We start from the raw sequence: 20740 nt of genomic DNA, 5'->3' as shown, positions 1-20740 counted from the left end.
CTTTTTACTATACAAACATAGCCGACATTATCCAGTTTCGGGTGATGATTCATCTTTGTTTACTTGCATCACTTTCAAGAAAGTTATCCTAAAAGGTCTGCACGACCTAGCTCAGCAAAAAAAAAAAAAGTGTGACACGCATAAAATTCACCCTTCAGCGAATATCAATGACAACCTGTAAAATATAAGGTTTCATGTAACTTAAAAACTCTACTATTTTATGATATGATGAATTATTATTCATTATTACAATTTGTCACATTCTCAGAGATATCAGTGGATTTTTAAACTAGCTAAATGCAATGAAAATACGGAATTTTACTCAATGTGTACCACACCAATTCCTCAATAATAACCTTATGGATATTGCTAGTAGCAAATACAATCCTTTTACTTAAAATATTTTATTGGCAAATTTTACAATATTAGTAGACGTTTCTGACATGTAACATTTTTCAGCAAAAAGCCACTCTTGAAACTGAAAATCTGAAGCTTATTTTTATTTTAATAAAAGTAATTAAATAACTGTTACTCTGGAAAATGTATAAGAGGGTAACATCAAGACTACTTTTTGTCTAATTAATGCTCTCATCCTGAGAACTGTAGAATTGCATACTTTTCATCATGTACACAAATATCAACCTTGAACTGTTTCTTAAGTAGCTCTCTCACACTGACAATTTATATCTAGAGCACATCTCATCAGCAGGAAATAATACATCTGTGAAGATCATTATGAATTTGAAATATCATGCACTGATCAAATTTAACAACAGATATTCATGATACCAGTACACTGATTATCACCCAGGTTCAACCTTCAGGTTATTTTCATTCCTAAAGCATAAGCTTTAAAACCGAAAACTGTCAACTATAAATAATCTCTTACCAAAAACCAGAACATTACTCTCCAAAATAATTTAGTCATGTTGAAACTAATAAATTCATGAAAATATTTCCATTTCCTTGTTAGCACATGTAGAGCCATGATGGTTATTCTTGAACAAATCCTTCACTTGATGAGCTGGTAATTAATTAATTACAGTACAGCTTGTTGCTATGCGCTCTGGTAAAAAATCAATTTTCCAAGGTAGCTTCACATTATGTTATAACTAACTAGATAACAAGCTTGTATATTATATATTATATCTATAATGTGTACAACTAGAATATGAAACTGGGTCTATTTATTATACCCTATTCTAACTAGAATAGAAATGCAGACCAGCGTGGGTTTGTTTGCCAAGTAGTATTACCTCATGTTTACATCAATTATAATTACCCATATATTTTATTCTCTCTTACACTCTCATTTATCTTATCTGCATTTCTACCCTAAAGCTAATGTTTTCTAGGTTAAATTGTGTATAAATACACCCTGAAGCTACAGGCCTTAGTCAGTTTATCAGCATTATTATAACTTTAAAATCATAAAAACAAGCAAGAAATCTGTCATAAGAAAATATTCTTGATGATAACAAGTGCAATGCATTTTGGCACTTCACCAATTGATAAAATCAGACTCACTTGGAATGATTTTAAGATTGTAAACAAAGTTTAAAAATGGCACAGTATTATTAAACTCAAGGTCCCATATACATAATATTCAGGGTGATAAAACTAAAAGTGCAATACCGGTACATATTGGCACTCCAGCACTTGGAATAGTTTTAAGATTGTAAATTTCTTTAAAATGTTGTAAAACTCAAGGTCCTAATAATATTCAGGCACCCCACCGATTGATTAACAAACTCACTTATACCTTGCATAAATTTTTTTTTAAGTTTTAACTTGCACAATGTTATTATGTGAAAGAAAATTAGAGTCTTAGTAAACTACCTTTTTTCAAGACTTAACGCTTTCAAACCATGCAGCCACTTTACTGGCCACACATTTATGCAATATATACCCGAGCAGCTGGTAAACCGGCCATTACTTAGCGAAATCACACAACGTTAATGTCATACATTTTTACTTATATTACTTGAAGGTATGTGACGTTTTATTTTATTTACATTCATGTTCAAAGGGTGGATCATCATCAAAATTACAATTTTAACAATAGATTAAGCTTACATAATTAAAAATATGCTCAATTAATCTTTAAGTCAATTCAATGTGCACAGAAATCATGCAATAATAAAAACTTGCTTGATGTATTTAATGTCATATTATTCAAATGATTAACAGTAAGACTTGATATATTATTAGCATGATTTTAAACTGATATATCTGGTATAGATGAATCACACAATGAGCCTCGGTTCTCCTCAGGTATAAATTATTTCAAAGTTCAAATATTTAAGTTTAGATGAAGAAAATCTCTAATTTAATGTCAAATAGCCAAATCTCAGCATTTGTCAAAATACATTCAGCAACAACCAAGAATAATAAAGAAGATTGTTGAACCGAGACTGTAAGCTTAATCCTTCAAAATCCAAGAAAAAAAGTATTTTATCTCACCTCCAATGAGTTGACATCAACTCCAGCTTTAAACCCATTCCATTCTCTCCTCGACTCTTTACTCTTCAATATCAACAGGACAAGTGCTGTTGTAGAAACATCAACAGAACAATGGTCTTCAGCAATTTGACAATCTTCATCAAACTCGATGTATAGTGAATAATTCATTGGAAATCCGCCTGATCCCAAAGACAGAAACTTGAGATGTATGGAATAGGGAGTTGGGAAATCTGTGGTCAAACTGTCCCTTGATATATTTTTGACATTAATGACAAAATTTACTGTCTCTGTATCTTGAGTAAAAGAAAAGTCTGGTTTTTGATAAATAATACTGTTGCTTGGAATAATACTGACTAGTTTCTCTACATCTGTTGACATAGCATCCATTGAAAGTTCAGGAGATTTTTTATCAGAACTATCTTGATCTTCAGATGCAGGCAATACTTCTATTAATGGTTTGTTTTCTACAACTGAATCTTTCAACATGTCTGTCCCTTCTGATTCAATGTTGGAAGTTGTAAGTTCTTCATCTAATTTATCTGGTACCGGTATAACTGGCAAGGTGACAATCAATGAATGCTTTGTTTTATCAAACTTTGCACTGCCCTCTTCATCATTTACAGGATAAGGTAACATTATGTCCAGTTTATAAGCTGCAGGTTGCTTAGATTCTAGCACTAATCTTTTTTCAAAAATATCTAAATCAGCAGATGCAGCAGACTTCAATAGTGGCAGCTGAATTGTTACAACCAACTCTTTAGGACGTGTGGACTTTTTATTAGCCTGATTATTTGTGTACTCTTGCAAATCTAGCTCAGATCTATGGATTATAGAATATTTTGGAACAGTTGGTCCTGATACCTTGGTTTCAGAAGACTCTGAGTTCCTCTTATTCTTTTCTTCAACTATCTTATTTTCAGACACTTTCTTTGGTGCTACTTTATCTTCATAAGGATTTGGGAGCTTTTTCAAAAATTCATTTTCAGTGTTTGGCGTTCCATTCTGAGATTTGGTGCGAATTACAGTTGCTGTTGGAGTTCCTTTAAATTTCATATTCGGCCTTTTCAAATTTTTGCGATCCAACTTGGCAGCAAATTGCTTTTCAATTCCATCTAATGCTGTATCTTCAACTAACTTCTTAAATCTTTGATTCGACTCTGCCATTCTGTAAGTGTCTGGATGAAATACAACATCATAAACTTGACATTTCTGACCATTTTTATCCAGATCTTCACGAGGTGGTGCAAATGAATGAGGAAGGTACCACATGAGTCCATTCTTACCCGATTCTTTTTCCCGTTTACCTGATGGTTTGTCTATTTTATCACTTTGGCAAATATTTATAAAAGCTTTCTGCTCTCCGTTTAGACTTGTCTTTAACACATAACCGGGTGTCGGGTTGACAAACGTGATGTCCATTCCACGCTCATTCTCTAATCTACTCAACTCTTCTTCATACAAACGTCTATTTTCTGGATCAGATAATTCTTCTGCATATTCAACAAACAATTTCCGGAATTTCTCATCTTTCATGGCATCTGAAATTCTCTTAATTTCATCGCCAGAAAGATTAAGACCTTCTAAAGATTCCGACATGATTATGATTTGTTTTGATCTGCACCATAGATTCAACTGCGCATGTAGACGATAAACAACCGGTAAAGGGACGCAACTCCCTTTAATAATAGCTTGTCATTGGTGATAACAAGATTTTACCTAAGCCAATTAACCTTTTAGTCCGCAGGTCTCGACATGATCAGTTACCATGTCATTTATAAACAGAACGTTCTAGATCAGATTTATTTTTCATTAATCAAAAGTAGGTGACCACTGGCCTATTCATTGTATTATTAAAGTATCAAACCATTAATATATAAGATCTTTTCATAAAATTCCAGTTGATCCACTAGGCCTCAAATGGGTAAGGATAATCCGGGAAAGATCAATACCAAGGAGTTTGGCCTAAGGTCAGCTATATGACAGGATCTCGTTAACCTTGTAAAAAAAATTGTTCTTTTTATAAGATGTAGATAAAAAAAAGTCACAATCAGCAAAATTCACTTTAATTAAAAGAGCATTTCTTATCTACTTAATTAAAATCTGATACTAAAAGATACATCTTTAAAATGTAAGATACCAACTATGTTAAATTGTCAATGTACAGAGTACACTTGGGCTATTCTCTGGCCATTTTTGTTTTTGACTTTTAATTTGGAAATTATTCAAATATGTTCCTTGAGTGGCATTTCGTTTTTGTCAAGCAATGATGATGCTTTTATCTCTGTCAAGCAATGATGATGCTTTCGTCTTGATCAAGCAATGCTTGACAAACACATAAGCATCATCATTGCTTGACAAAGACAAAAGCATCATCCTCGAAATGTCGCAAGTTATTTATTAAAGTAATTGTTAATTGAGTCCAGTTATTCATACATGAAATTTTAACATGATAATGACGTCTTAAAACTGCAACAAACAAAGAGAATTGCAGTAGATGGTTGTATATTAAAATGTAATATGAATAAAAACACATATCGATAAATATCTAAGGACATTCTGAGGTAAATTGAAGTTTCCTTTATTTTTCTCACTAAAAAAAAAACATTAATTTATTTTGACAACCATAAGTAGTGAATCTGATTTAATTTAGCAATAAAAGCCTTGGAGAAGTTAATGCTGCAAATGACTGGAAGACAATGGATGATGAAAAATTTTGGTCTTTTAGCAGGGTAAATCTTGGGAATATGGGACATTTGGTTAATAAAAATACACATGAAAATGTGAGTTCCGATACTTATATGGGTTCATACTTAAGAAAACCGGCATGCTGTTACAACATAATAACATTTCAATTTGAACCACAGTATCGACGACTTCAGAATTGAATTATGACGTAACATGGAGTAAATTGTAATCTTTAATACAGCTATAAAACTTGTTATTGCACAATAGGCTTGTAGATATTGATCATGTATTAAGCTTCTGGAATCTGATAAAAAAAAATGGATCTTTTTTATCATGAAATGAAAATCTTCAATTCAATTAATATCATTCATTAAGTCATAGCTAATTAATCAGTAAAAAATATACAACCCTAATTTTATCAATAAAAGAGCTAATGAGAGTCTTCTGTTTCTGTAATAAAGACAGTGTCTGTATGTGTATGTTTAAAAGAGTTCACAGTAAAAAATATACAACCCTAATTTTATCAATAAAAGAGCTAATGAGAGTCTTCTGTTTCTGTAATAAAGACAGTGTCTGTATGTGTATGTTTAAAAGAGTTCACAGAGTTAGTATCTTTAACACTGGTTTCTTTCTTGATGTCACACTTCTTATCATCTTCCACAGAATTTCCTATTCTAATACTCATAGATTCTATCTCCTTGATATCTTGAGTCATTTTCTATGAAATAAATAAAGTAATGATAGAGTTATGTGGACAATAAACAATAGTACTATCATGATTAATATTATAATTGTATAAAAATATATATGTATATATAGGCTATACATGTATAGAATTACAGATCTAAAAATCAAAGAAAAGACTGCCAGAGTGACCTTGTCATCCTCTATTGCAGCCTCTGATAGCTATTGTAAAGTTGTCAGCTGTTTTAGAAAAAATACATCCTGTTTTTTGGGATTATCCTGATATCATACAATCTGTCCAATATTTCAGAATAATTAAGGAATGTTTTCCATGTATGTTCCATAACACTTCACAACTAGACGAGTTGGAAAATATGAAGAAATATAATCAACCTTACCTCAGCCTCATCCATAAACATCTGAGTTTTACTATTCATTTCTTTTAACTTTTCTCTCATTGATTTTAACTTAGATTTAGTCATATAATGTCTTTCTTTTATATCATCACAAACTACAAATTTATCAAGAAAATAAACAATTTAAGTATTTTGCCTGTTGTATCACTAAAATAGTCTTATAATTATTTACTTCAACAAACAACTGAAAGGAAAATTAAGGTTTTGGTCATTTAAAATTAAAGATGGGTTCCCTAATTTTCATTTATGAAAATGAAAATGCCAAATACTTATATGAATAGAAAGTAGAGGTGTTCTAATAACATGGAAAAATACCAGTTTGCCACACATGTCCATAATTAATTCATAATTAGCTAAATAACAAGAAAATTACCAGCAGAATTCCAATGAGTTACTGATCAAGAAAGGTTTTTTGTTTATCAAAACTGTACATACATGGACATTTCTGATTGGTTAAAACTTTTAATCATATGCAATAAGAACATAATAATATGATTAAGAATACATAACAATTCATTAGAAACAACAAATAATCAAATAGTTAGTTTAATTTTATACGGTACTAAGAAATAATAAATTCCTATTTATGTACATACCGTTTTCATCATCAACATTTTCGTCATTTTCACCTTCATGATGGCTAAAATTAAATTAAATAACAATATATACTATTTAGATATATTAGGTGAAAACAGCAAATTTACAATCTCAATAGTTATATTTTACTATATTTGAATTGAGTTGTACGTTTTGTCTATAATTAATTTTATAACAACAACAACAATTTTTGGTTTTTCTCAAATAAGAATACCCACCTCTGCTTATTTTCACTTTCACTAACTTTTTCTGAATCTGTCATAAAAATAAATAGAAATGTATTATTAAAAAATGAATATCCAGTCTTTTTTCTTTTTCAAACATCAATTTATTAACTGTTTTTTATATATTAGCAAAGTTCTTGAAAACAATAGAAATCTAGTCTTTTAAATCTCTTATGTATCAACAAACCTTTATTTACTTCTACACTTTTTTCTACCAGAGACTTCATATATTCCAACTTTTCCTGAAATGCAGAATATCAAGATATACTTAATTTGCTGTCTACTACAGAGTCAACTGCACAGTAATGTGGAAATATTAATTTTGAAAAGCCTTGACCAGTTCTCTCACTGTGAGACATCATTATTTTTGGATATGAACTTTTTACTATCAATATAATAAGCTTACCTCTGCATCTTTAACAGTTCCTTCTAAAATAGCTTTCATTCTTTTGTGGTCCTCTTCTAATTTGAGTATACTTTTGGCTATGGGTTCATCTGATTTAATTGATCTACAACATAAACAAAATACTATCAGTAACTAATAGAAATATTTCCATCAAGCGAAGTCACATCAAGACAGGTCTTTAAATCATAATATTTTAATTAGCAACTGGATGTTATAATGTCATGCCTGTTATTAAGAATAAGGATAGGAAACCTATTATTTAGTACAAGCTAAATTAGTGTAACATGTAACTAAAGTAAAGTTGTATTTCTTTCTCTCTTACTCTAGAACTTTACATCTTTATTTATGATTTGACATTATAGTTATAGGCCTATTTGGCAATTGTTGACAATTTTCACATAATAATTTGGCCATGGTAATTTGGCTCTCCATTCGGGATCTAAGGAGATGATCAACATTATATGAAGCAATTCCTCACCCATGTTTATTGCTGTCACTGCTTTTCCCTTTCTGTTTATTGACTTTAATTTGCCCATTCGATTTGGTTGAACTCTGTGCTAATGGATTCAAAGGTGTTTTACGAGGAATCCCCGAGTTATTCGGCTTCGATGAACTCATAACGAATCACCTGACTTAAAACTGCTCACAAACTACCGTTAATTGTCCCGATTTTTAGTTAAAATTCATGAAAACTTTAAATTCCGCGCACTTGTTGGCGGTCTCCAACGAAGCTCTTTGATTCTACTTCCGCTTCCAGCCAGATGGCGCCACAGTCGTTTGTTTACAATGGAAACCCCCCTTTGAACTGTCTGTAACAAAGTTCTACACTGTGTTAAATTCTGAAAATAATGGCTTGTAGTGATGAATATCTGTGATAATGTTTAGTATGTTATTGCACTGACCTACAAATTATTTAAAGAGGCCAGTATGAGTTCACAATCGATTCAATTAGTTGGAGAAAACTTGGACGAAAATGATATCAAACCAGTGTGTGCCTTATTGTTGAAAAATCTTATAAAGGTTTTGTCTTTGAGAGATTGTGAATTTTCAGATAAAGATTTTAAGAAATTAATGAAATCAGTGGGAAAGACAAAATCACTTCTGCAGCTTGCTTTGAATATTGGAATAGTTAACAGTGAATTTAGAATTCAACTGTTAGCTCAAGCACTGGCAAAGAATCATTCAATAACAGGAATATTGTAAGTAAAGATAGCCATCAGGACAGTAGGACAGTTCTGCCATCAAAAGCCAATTTTTCTATGATAATAAATATATAATAGGGAATTTTGCAATAAATGATGCTGATTTTGCATTATTGTAAGCCAATATAGGTAATCTGAGAAGGGCACCCTGATTTTGGAAATCAAAGATTACAGTAGTAATTATAGTAGTCAGTCCACTCTTATCTAATGTTGGCAACACTTTACTCTGTGGCATTTGAAACAATATTTTAAACAATATATAGAATACTAAGATATATCTACATTTAATAGAGCAAAAAATTATATGCAAACCATAACTATCATAATCGTAGAACTCAAATGTAAAGAAAATTAAAGCTTTATGGGTCTATTTCTTACACCTATAACACTCCAAATGAACTCTTGTTATCTGCATGGACACATAATTCTTAAAATAGTTTAATAAAGCAAAGTATATTAGACACTCCTACCCCCTTCATACACATCAAGTAATTATCAATTCATAAACATTAAAACATACCTAGTCTATTGCATCTATTAAACATATTGCTATTTTCCAGTATTCATGGTAGCAATATTGGTGATGAAGGGATCAAGATATTGTATAAAAGTATAATAAAGAATGCTACATTAGAAACATTAGATATTGGAGATTGTCAACTAACAGATGTTTCTATACCATTAATCTGTGAATTATTGACACCTTCCTCTGACTGGCCAGGTAAGTTCATTCTTGATCATAAAAATCTGTACATCCAAAGAATTGCAAAATCAAGAACATCTATTTTTCTAAGATCTTTCAATAATAAATCTATTGTTAGCGATTTCTGCTTATATATGAATATATAAATGTATAATGTGCATGCATTTGTTGTTATTTCAGGTTTACAAGATCTATCATTGAGTGCAAATCCAGGAATTAGTAAAACTGGATGGATGGAATTTAGTTTGGCTTTAGCTGCATCAACATTAAGGTAAGTTTAAAGGTTGCTGACCCTTTTCAATTTTAGTTTCACAGCACTGTTTCACTACTTTTTAACCCTTCATCAGTGTGTTTCCCATTTCATGTCAAATCTAGCAACAGTTGTTTCACGCTATTCAAGAACGCAGAAGATCGATTTCCTTAGAGGGGAAGTATGCACCAGCTTCAAAATAACAAGAGCTGTGTTGAAAATCTATTTTGTGCACAGGCTGATCAATTTCTATAACATTGTAAAGTCATTAATATTTTGTCAATGTCACTAGAGAATATTCCTTGCTTTATGAACTTCAGTTTCTTTTAACTTTTTCCGCGGCAGTCAATATTTGTTTACCAAAACATTCAGTTTTAATGTTTATTATTTTGTTATTTTTTGCTACAAGTATGATATATTCATTTAGCGATGTAATTCTGTGCACACTGCCACTTTAATTGACTTCAGAGGAAATTTATATGTAAATGACAGTATAACACCAAGAGCTATGAATTTTTATAATATCAAATGGCAACCAATCTTGAAAATAATAACAGATATTCAACATCCTTTGATGAGTGAAAAGATTGCTATTGCTTACCACAAGCATTGTTTTTTTACAGAACGTTATATTTAGATTATAATAAACTAGGAGATGAGATAGCAAGTTGTATTATTATAGCAGTTGCTGGTTGTGGAACACTTGAGATATTAGATCTAGAAGGGACTGGGGTTACTCAGAAAACTGCCACAGTAAGTATAATATATACCATATATATATCTAAATATATATATAAGCAACATTTAGAGGTAAAGATCACATTAAATAGCTGAAAGCAATTTATGGTATGCTAGTCCTAAATTTTCATCTGATGATGAGAATGTAAATTATTAAAACTTTCAGTGTAGTTTACCATAAAATTGTGCTCGCAATTTGTAGTATTTTGTTTCTAGGTTTGTATGTTCTTAATCCCATATCACAAATATGATTGGTTAGAAAATATAAAGTCTTTCTTCAATCATCTCTAATACAGGTTTGATGTAATTTTCCTTTCAGTTAGTGTTGAAATATGTAGAGAGTTATACAGTAAAATTAAAGAAAGTTTCATTTAGTGGAAATAAAGTCCAGAAAGCGACTGTAGAAGCTATTAAATATCATCTAATTCCAGTGACTGATGAAGATACAGAAGGTAGTGATGCTGATTTATTATCGATTACCACAAGAAGCAGTGTGGGTGAACCAAGACAGAAGGAGGTGAAGGTCATTACATCATCAGGTGAAGCAGAGAGTGGAAATGAAAGTGATAAAACTATTCAAGATTATTCTCTACATAGTGAAATAGTGGAACAAATAGACTTTAAAAAAGCTATGACTCATCAGAATGAAAAATTTAACAAAAACAGTTCAAAAGATGTAAATGAGTTAACCATCCATTCGAGCCCAGGTGACCTTTATCCTGATGAATATGTTGAAGAATTAAATGAAGTTCCTACTTACTATACAGGAATACCTGTAACATTTTAGATATTTATTATACTTTTATGAATCTTTTAACATTAACACATTGCCATTTTTTAAAACTTTCTTTTGAAACTTTCTAGTCTGCTACCATATTGCTGTGTTATCCAATTTGATAGATTAGTCACACAGATGTCATTTCACTTGTCTATTCCTTCCACCATTGACACAGTGAGTCGCTTTCCAGCTAGCCTGATGGCCCAGGGTTCAATCCCAGTATAGGTTGAGATAGTACCTTCAGAATTTTCGTTTTATTTTTTGGAATCTTTAGAAAACAGGAGATATATTTCTCTACAATTAGGCGTTTAATTTACTGTACAGTAGTTTTCTAACAGCTTGAAAAAATGTTAAAAACCTTTAACGTAGAGGGGTTTTGGTGTTTAAAAATGAACGGCTGAATTTTTTTAGTTAAAACTTTCAGATATGTTATGAGATACATTTCTATAGATTTTGGTTTATAGTTTCACATAGTTGAGCAAAAATATTTTCAACCTACAAAAAAGCAGAATGTCCCTTTAAGCTTAATGTAAGTGTACTCATTTGCATTTATTCATCTGTCCTATTTCAAGTGTACTTTTGTGCCAAAATTGCTCAATAATTTGCTTATTATATTATATATGTTGATTTTCATTGTTTTTATTAATCAATTTTTCTTCATTAGTTAATTGTTATTCTGTGGGATAAAATATAAGGATAAAAAACACTGTTATAGAATTAATATGTTGTTGTTTGTTACCTCAAGTCACTTAGTTTCCCGTAACGGATGCTTACTTTTCTAATCATCACATCTTAAATGCTATAATTCTTTGCCAGAAGAAAGCGAATCTATTTCACTGCTATCTGGAGAAGTTTTGCTCAACTATTAGTAAAGTTTTAAAATCATTCTATTAAAGTCTATGTACTTGATTTCTGTATCATGTAGCCATGTGAAGATGGTGTTAAAACAGAAGAGGATATAGTATAATGCTAAAACATTAAAGACAATAGTATGTAAGGACAGTCTATTCTCTCTGAATACGGACATCCATTTTGGCACGATGTGCATCAAACTTGTGTCTTCAAATTCAACTGATATCCAAGATATTCCCAAGAATTGAACCACAAAATTATGTTTATCAGATTTTAGTTTCAATTTTTTACAGAAATGAAAAATAAACAAAGGAAACAATTTCAGACAGACCTGATTCTACCACTGCTAATGATTTTACTGAGAACCAAGGAATTCATCAATAGGTGTAGAAGTCAGTTACACAAAGGAATTGATATAGCAGGTTGACATTCAATATTTAACATTTAACAAATAAAATTCATTAAAACAAACTTTTGAGCAAATAAGCAATTCTCAGAATGGTCAATTTGAGTAGTTATCTTATGCTCAAAATGTAACAGATATTATTGGTCAAAGTGAATTATGACTAGGAACCACAGTGGGGTTATTACCAGCCTCTTCAAAATTGACCAGAAAAATATAGAATTAACCATTCTCAATGGTACATAATTATTTAAACATTTCAAGACAATGTGAAATGACTTCTTTATAATATTATTATTAAATAGGTTTGTATGTAACAAATTAGTCATTCTTCTGGTTATTCAAAAGCACTTGTCCACTCTAAGTAAATATCATACAGATTATGTTTTTATTTCTACTACAAGCTACAGATGAGAAACAAAATGATACACAAAGCAGAAACTTAACTTTCAATAATAGATGTTACAGTATGCAGTATTACACGGCCAACCACAATAACAAATTTACAGAGAAAATAATAAATTTCTAGTTATGCTAGTTATCTCACATGTGAGCATAACTTACCTCTTTCGAAAACCCAACAAAACTACTTATAAAATAAATATAGAAAAAATAACTAGGACAAAAGATATTGTGAATTAATATTTGTAATTTAATTTTCGTGGTGTCATGAATTTTTTCACGTCTGCATCAGTGATTTTAGCTTTCCTTTCTTGATGTTCACCTACTAATTTCTGTAAAACTGTTATCAGCTCTTTCTTTAGATGTCCAGTCAGTAGTTCTCCACTTGTATAATCCTAAAATATAGCAAATAATTGAATTTTACATGCAGTTTCAATAGGGTGAAAAGATGAGAAATGTCATTTAGTGTGCAATTAAGAACATTTTGACAAGCCAATTAGCAAAATTTTCTGTGCAATCAGAGGAACATAGGTGACATGGTTCTTTTCATGAAATCCTATGACAAGATCACTACTTGTTAACAATTTTTTTAATACTATTTTATCATGAAAATGGCAATTATTTCAGTGCTTTCTGCAGTATAAGTATAAGGAATTCATTGACCAACCTTTCTCAATTGTTCCAGTTTAGCATCATCATCCATGAAGAAGCGTAAATATTGATAGGATACATCAACTTCACAGTCACCTCCCTTTTCTTTATGTTCTTCTACTGTAGCCTGGCCACCAGAATAGGCGTATTTATTAATCTGTTGGAAGTAATAATCATTAACATTATTTAATAACAACTGATTTTGAGGTATTTTCAATTAGGATTCAATCAATTTCTGGTGACTAAGCTTCAGAAGCTGTTACACATTGTCATTTTGTTCTTATGCTTCTGTAATTAAAAGAGAAAATTCAATGATCTTACCTTATCTTTTATATCTTTCTGTGAATCTGTTAAAAATATAGAAGATGTAGGTTCACTGGAACTCATTTTACTTTGGGCGCCTTGTAACGCCGGGAAAAACACTGAATGCAGTAATGCTGGTTTCAGGAACTGTAGTCTTGGTGCTACATCTCTGGTCATTCGGAAATATGGATCCTGGAATATAATATACATACTGTAATGTCTAAACCTTACTATCAACATAGCTTTGAGTACTTAAAATCTCTTATAGATTATGCTAGATATAACACCTGAATGTGCTGAAAGGTTTTAAGAGATGTGTTTCACCTTATCAAAGGCACAAAGCTGATGTAATTTACATACTGTAATGTCAGAGCCTTAACCACTAAAATAATATAACAGTGATCCATTATGTACAAAGGTACATTATACTAGTTATAACACCTGAAAGTGCTCAATTGAGTAAATTGTCTCACCTGATCAATGGCACAAGGAATCAGACATGGAACTTTTGTATGGCCACCAAATATCAGTGGGAAAGAAGAACTGAAACTAGGTGCAGCTTGAATGGCAGGGAAACCCACTTTACCAATACATGTACTGTCATCAAAACCAAATATACCCTTCACTTGATTAAAGGTGACTAATTTCTGAATACGACAAATATTTTTATAGAAATCTGTACAGCCACTGAAATATATTGAGAAACATATTTTAAACAATTTGAGCTCTATGGTTACAAGAACATCCGATCTTGATAAGTACAGATATGAGAAACGAAAAGATTATTGGCAATATTTGTGAGGAAGAAGTGGGGAATGAGGAAAAAATTGGCAGAGGGAGATTATGACAGTCAACCAGCCTATCATAACAAATTGAGGAAAATTACATGGAACAAGGATCATATGGGAAAAAGATTCATTTATTTATTTATCTATTTAAATTGAAGTATTTATTTTCTCTAACAATCATTTGGAATACTCATGAGCAAATTATTCTTACCCAACATAATCAAAGTCACTAAATATAAAAGTTTTATCAAGATCAAATCCACAGGCAATGATATCTTTAGCATTTTCATAAGCTAATTTATGAGTCTCTTCAGCTGTAAGATCTTTCCACAAAAATTTCTCGTCATCAGTCAACTGTATAACCAAAGGTACATCAAAAGTTTCCTGTAACCATCTACAATAAATCATAATAAGCATTGAGAACTAAACAAATTATTTCTAAATAAAAAACTATTATTTTCGACATGTTTTTCATATAAAGAATTCTGGAATTGGGCAAAAGCTGAATAGAAGAAAATCGTTCAGATTAGCGGTATCCAAAATTTTTCATGCAAAAAAGTTTAGAACAAAAACCTTGAGCATTTATTCATATCTACTGGTCATATCAATTTAAAATTGTTTCTATATAAACGCCTGAATGTGCCTCTTGAAAGTAATATAAGTCATATCTGAAAGTCATGACCAAATTCTGCTGCTTCTGCAGTAAGAGATCTTACATGTATAATAATTACCTATACAAACATGATCGGAATATCACAGGTAGACTGTATTAATCTAAATTGATGTAAGTCTATTATAGAGTATAGTAAAACTCACCTGGTACATATAAATGGCACTAAATGTCCAAGATGCATGGCATCGGATGATGGTCCTCTTCCAGTATACAGATAAAATGGTTGTTTCTTTTCATACAGATCCAATATATGGTGCATTTCTCTACAAAAAGAAAACTGATACATGAGACTGGATTTTTTGTGACAATAATTTCAAAGTACTTATTAGACATATATATACATGTATTTTTTAGATATCATGATACATGACATACTGACGTAACGAAATACTGTTTCATTTTAAGATCCAACTTTCTGCCACATACTTCATTCAGCTAGTTGTAGCTGCTGGTTGCCAGTCAATTTGTTGAGAAGAGCATTCCCTCCGACTGATCAGATGAATCACCAGGTGAGTTGAAGTTAAAGGAGAGAAACAAAAAATGATCAGTACCTATGAGAAAAAAATATTCCTCTTCTGATGAAATGGTGAACAGGTTTTCCTGTTACTCTCTCCATTCTCTTTATCAACTCTTCATCAATTTTCATACTACCAAATTTTTCTACAATAAAAGTATTTTTATTTAGTTAAAGGGCCAGATGAACCATTTTGGGGGCTGATTTGAGGCTTGAATATATATATATAACAAGTCTTCAGAAGAACTAGAAATATATGAAAATCGAAATATTCCTTCAAAAATATCTCAAATTAAGAATTTATTTTCTTATTTATATAAATGTTTTTTCTATGTATGACAGAGTCTCATAAAAAGATTTTAACTTTCAAACAAGGATAATTCTGGACACACATGGATTTGAAGGCTTAAATTTAGAAGGTGAGCTGATTGGCTTAGTTAAGACTAAAGTATGGCGCATCTGTTCCTTTAAGAGAAAACAACAATATCTTTGATTTTGATTCTGAAAAGTGAACTCTTATAAAACTTGATCAACTAATGAAGTGCATAGTTAGATGATTTTAACCTTTTTAATTCTGTGAAGAAAAATTTAAAGACATCTCTAATCAACCAAAATTGCAGTCAACTATGCTTATGAGACCTAACTGGTATGCATTTACATACATATAAACCACAAATATTTCAAAGTTTGACAAAAACTGTAATTTCTAGTGGATTTGCAAGCTGATTCAGACATAATTTCATTTTTTGCTAAGGCCCCCACAAAACATTATCAAAATCAAACAACAACAAAAAGAAACCTAGACACAAACAGTTCCCAAAAAATCTGAGGAAAAAAACAATTCTCAGAAAAAAATTCCATGTTTGGAGTTCTAGAGAATTCCAAGAAATTATACTAGACTGAAATAATTCCCAGAGAAAGAAATTCCAAGTTGCCTGATTTCTGGAGAATTCTTTGGAATTTTTAAATAAAAATTCCCTGGAAATACAAAATTGTTACAGACATGCCAAATTTACAGAGAATTTGTCCTATAGAATTAAATATTAATTCTCCAAAAATGAAATTCCAAACTTTCACATTTCGGGAGCATATTGTTCAACATAATTCATATATGATAGACTGTCTATCATTCTTGGACTAGTGCCAATAAGACAGTCCAGTGGAATAGCTCAGTCGGTAGTGAGTAGGATTGTAGATTAGGTGCAATGGGTTCACATCCTCCTAAGTTAAGAAAAATCTGATGCCTGTGCCAGTGCTTTCGAGAATTTGCCTGGTGTTGGCTCTCACCCCCCAATTCATATTCATAATTGACCTATAGTTATTGTGTTGACATAAAAATATAGTTTCAAAAACTTAAAGGGGAATCTTCTGCAGCAACATCACCTAAATTTTCATGGTTATCAAACCTTAACCAGAGCATCAAGTAAAATTTACATTATCCAATTTTGAAGATCTTTTTTTTAGTTTCAAAGAAATTAAAGAATAAATAAATAAAAGAAGATTTTACAGACATTTCCTATAAAATTAACCTTTTCCTATAAATGAAAAAAAAAGAAACTACAAGACCCTGTGAGCTATAAATTGTGCACATCAAAGATCCCTCAACATGTTGAAAGTCTGAAAAGAGATAGCACTTTCCACTGTACTGGCAAAACTACCCTGATTGTTCACAGACACTGAATGGCATAGTCAGAAAAAAATTTCTGTCTGACATTATATGAATCTTGACAGGTTGAATAAAATATAAACTATTTCCAACAAGCTTACCTATTAACTTATTGTAATCAACTCCCTTGTCCGAGGAACTCTTAACAGTCCAGGGATCAACAATATCCTCCTCAGGATGAATAATAATATCTTGTTCAGCCATGATGATACCTTGTCTCTATCAGATCTCTATTGGAAATGAAATGGGCTCAAGCTTGCATCATCTTTTATAAGAGTAAACATTTTCTGGAAAAACCTCATTCCCCGGGAAACAGTAATACCACTGCTAATCTAAACTGTAGTTAATAGAGGATTCTGTCCAATGAAATTTCAACAGCTTCTAGGTTAAAGGTGATTGCAAATCAATCAACTTTACCTCCAAGGAAAGAAATTTCATTTCTGGGAAATTTTACTTTCAGATGTCATGACCTTCAGTATATAGTGAATGCAATTGTTTGACAGAGGTAGCAGTTCCAGGTATTTCCATCAGCATAGGGAATCACTCTGTTACCTCTCTGTTTTAAGACAAGACTTTTTTTTCTGTTTATCAAATATTGATCAAAAAATGAGAAAGGATGGAATAAGACACAGGTAGACACAGATCTGATTTAGTACACAATCTCATTCAAAAACATTCATTGTAATAAACACCATAACAATTTGAGATAGATTTAACAACACAACAGACATGAGTGGAAAGGGGGAGGGGGGATTTCAAATCCTCATAAATGGCTAATTATTGGAAAATAATGTGACAGGTTATATATTTAACCGAAATATAAAACGGATATTTGGGGTGTTTGCAGGTTGAGAGATATAATGGATATGCATTTTGCTGAATATTATGTAAATATCTATAACCTTGAGTTACAAGTCCTTAGTAATCAGTTTTTAAATCAATATTGACAAAAACAAATGACTCACGAGTCAAATTATGACAAAATCTCTGGGAAATATCAGTGTTGCATCATTTTCTGGGAAATTTATTTTCACTTTCATTCCACAAATTGTCATGATGTTCCATTGTAAAATTACATCATTTATAAAATTAATTATTGAAGGTAGTTTTTATAAAGCTCATGTCAGGCAAAGTAAAATATGCCCACATCGGATATCAGAAATTATTCAATATTGTTTAAGCCAAGTCAAAAGCAATAACAGCTAAACTACATGTATATGTATGAAAACAATCTGTTATCCAAATTATCTGGATTATCACTCATATATCATATCATCTACAATGTAAATGTAGTTGATAATAAAAATACCATGCATAAATTGTATAATAAAAGTGTATCTATCATTTTAATTTATGTTGAGCAGCTGTGATGGGTTTGATACAACTTTTTATTATGAAATACTTACTCACTTACGATTCATATACCGGTACTATCTCATGTAAAAAGTTCATTAGCTGCTACCAATGTTTTCCCCAATTGATGATTTGAATTTCAGGTTACGTTTTGCTCTTCAGATCGTTAGTAGGACTACTTGGATTATTTATTTCATATATCACCCTATTTGATTATAACCTTGGTTGGGGCCAGAGATTGCATTGGCTATAACAGTCCTTAACCCTTTTGTCTGCTGTGTAGGTAGACAGATTTGGGGGCTACTGCTTGTTAATTTGTTTCTTAATGATCTTGTTTTAAAACCATAAAACTAAAAAAAAGCTCAAAATATCTTACCCTAAAAGAAATAAAAGTAGGACTGCTTTAAGGGAATTTTCCAAAAATTTATTTTATTCGTGTAGATTATTTTTTGCATCACTTAAAAAGAATTAACAACTCTCTCAATTCAAAACTTTGCTCCCCCTAGGAAGGGGGCATGGCCTTTACAAGAAAAAATGAAAAATTCATTCTAGACTAGCCTACTTGTAACTGCCAAAATCGCGTTAGATGTATAATTGCCTTTCTAGATTAGAAAATTTTTACCCCCACAATGACTAGTGCAAACTAAAATCCGAGCCAAAGTGCTCCGACGACCATCCCCCCCCTCCCTAAATGGAATCCTGCCTACTCCACTGAAACAGATACTTATTGTATAAGTTTACAGTTCCTACTTGATACTTACTGATTAGTTTGTCATAATCAACACCCTTTTTAGAGGAGCTCGTAACTGCCCATGGATTGACAACATCGTCAGATTGATTATTGCTTTGATTTTCATTTGAGATACCAGTTTCATTGCTTTGAGACATCTTCTAAGATTTGTATACACAATCCTCAAGTCCAATTACTAAACTTCATTAAAAATCTGTCAACAAATTGTGAGTGTTGATCCACTTTATTTACTATTTACAGCACGTGTTGCATCAGAATGTATCGTTGATTTCATTGGTCGAAATCTGAGCGTAAATGTAAGATCGATTGCTATTGGCTGAAACATTGAATGATTTCAAGATGTCTGCGCCCATATGTCAACATTTCGTCTAAAACTTTGAAACAATAACAGAGATTTCTCATGGTTTCATCACTGAAATGTTGTCATATCTCGACAGATTCAAAACCCAGAAAATACAAATCTCTGTGACAGACAAGCTAGAAGATGTATAGATATTTATGATTGATACATATTCTTTCTTTAAAATTAGAATTATACGGTATGGAGGCCCATCACTGCCATACTGCCATTAGCTAAAACGGTTTCCTGTATTTTGGGGAATAGTTTTCATTTTAAATGGTTGTTCCTGTATGTGTTATCCACACAATTTGACTTGATTATTAAGTAGGATTTTTATCTTAGACACACTGAAATAGAGCAATCAATTAAAAATCAAAGCGAAATATTTAAAAATAAATCCAGTACAACAATAATGAAATTGTAAGGTTATTCCATAATCATCACATTCTTTACAAAATTTATTATTTTTTAGGTCGAAACCTAGACCTAAATACAAAATTTCATATTATTTATTTATTTGGTAGTCTGTCTCTAAAATGTTTTATTTAGAGTCAATAAATGTGTTTCCACTGAGGGAAAAGGCCGGCTTTAAGCTAGCGTAAGGCTAGCTTTCGTGTTTCCACTGGGCAAATTGTCGAACCGATACGGTTCGGGAACCGAAAACCTCTCTTTTTGCGTTCTCCTTTTTTAAAAGTAGGCCGAACTCTATGAAGAAAAGGTACCCGATCCAGGAAACCTCAAATTTCATTTACTTAAATTCACATGAGAAATTTCCCGTACAAACACAATGTAGGAGAAACTAAAACTAAATATCGATTATACCTATAACATCACTGGCCCGACTTGACTTTGCAGTCCACAGAGTGATATGTATTCCTCCAGTAACTGAAGTTAAGCA

General features: G+C 31.5%; 4 protein-coding genes across 4 annotated transcripts; 1 reads left to right on the top strand and 3 right to left on the bottom strand.

Annotated features, from left to right (window-relative positions):
* Nucleotides 1–2454: 2454 nt before the first annotated feature.
* On the bottom strand, nucleotides 2455–4059 carry LOTGIDRAFT_123979 (hypothetical protein; the record flags this gene model as incomplete). Its single annotated transcript, XM_009060994.1, has 2 exons — nucleotides 2455–2823; nucleotides 2908–4059. 2 exons carry the CDS (start codon nucleotides 4057–4059, stop codon nucleotides 2455–2457), a joined length of 1521 nt encoding a protein of 506 aa, XP_009059242.1.
* Nucleotides 4060–5683: 1624 nt separating this feature from the next.
* LOTGIDRAFT_164477 (hypothetical protein) lies at nucleotides 5684–8093 on the bottom strand (the record flags this gene model as incomplete). Its single annotated transcript, XM_009060993.1, has 7 exons — nucleotides 5684–5866; nucleotides 6231–6343; nucleotides 6845–6888; nucleotides 7064–7100; nucleotides 7257–7311; nucleotides 7476–7578; nucleotides 7954–8093. The coding sequence occupies 7 exons, from the start codon at nucleotides 8091–8093 to the stop codon at nucleotides 5684–5686; spliced, it is 675 nt and encodes a 224-aa protein (XP_009059241.1).
* Nucleotides 8094–8402: 309 nt separating this feature from the next.
* LOTGIDRAFT_192329 (hypothetical protein) lies at nucleotides 8403–11859 on the top strand (the record flags this gene model as incomplete). Its single annotated transcript, XM_009060992.1, has 5 exons — nucleotides 8403–8674; nucleotides 9238–9398; nucleotides 9561–9651; nucleotides 10254–10383; nucleotides 10688–11859. 5 exons carry the CDS (start codon nucleotides 8403–8405, stop codon nucleotides 11153–11155), a joined length of 1122 nt encoding a protein of 373 aa, XP_009059240.1. The 3' UTR covers nucleotides 11156–11859.
* A 1180-nt stretch (nucleotides 11860–13039) lies between these two features.
* On the bottom strand, nucleotides 13040–17602 carry LOTGIDRAFT_124007 (hypothetical protein; the record flags this gene model as incomplete). Its single annotated transcript, XM_009060991.1, has 8 exons — nucleotides 13040–13198; nucleotides 13471–13611; nucleotides 13776–13949; nucleotides 14231–14444; nucleotides 14757–14939; nucleotides 15362–15481; nucleotides 15770–15878; nucleotides 17500–17602. The coding sequence occupies 8 exons, from the start codon at nucleotides 17600–17602 to the stop codon at nucleotides 13040–13042; spliced, it is 1203 nt and encodes a 400-aa protein (XP_009059239.1).
* Between the last annotated feature and the right edge of the window lie 3138 nt (nucleotides 17603–20740).

Source organism: Lottia gigantea (genome assembly GCF_000327385.1).
Source record: "Lottia gigantea unplaced genomic scaffold LOTGIsca_45, whole genome shotgun sequence".
NCBI classification, from domain to species: domain Eukaryota; kingdom Metazoa; phylum Mollusca; class Gastropoda; family Lottiidae; genus Lottia; species Lottia gigantea.
Note: the sequence above shows the minus strand (reverse complement) of the source record. Positions and strands in the feature narration are given on the sequence as shown.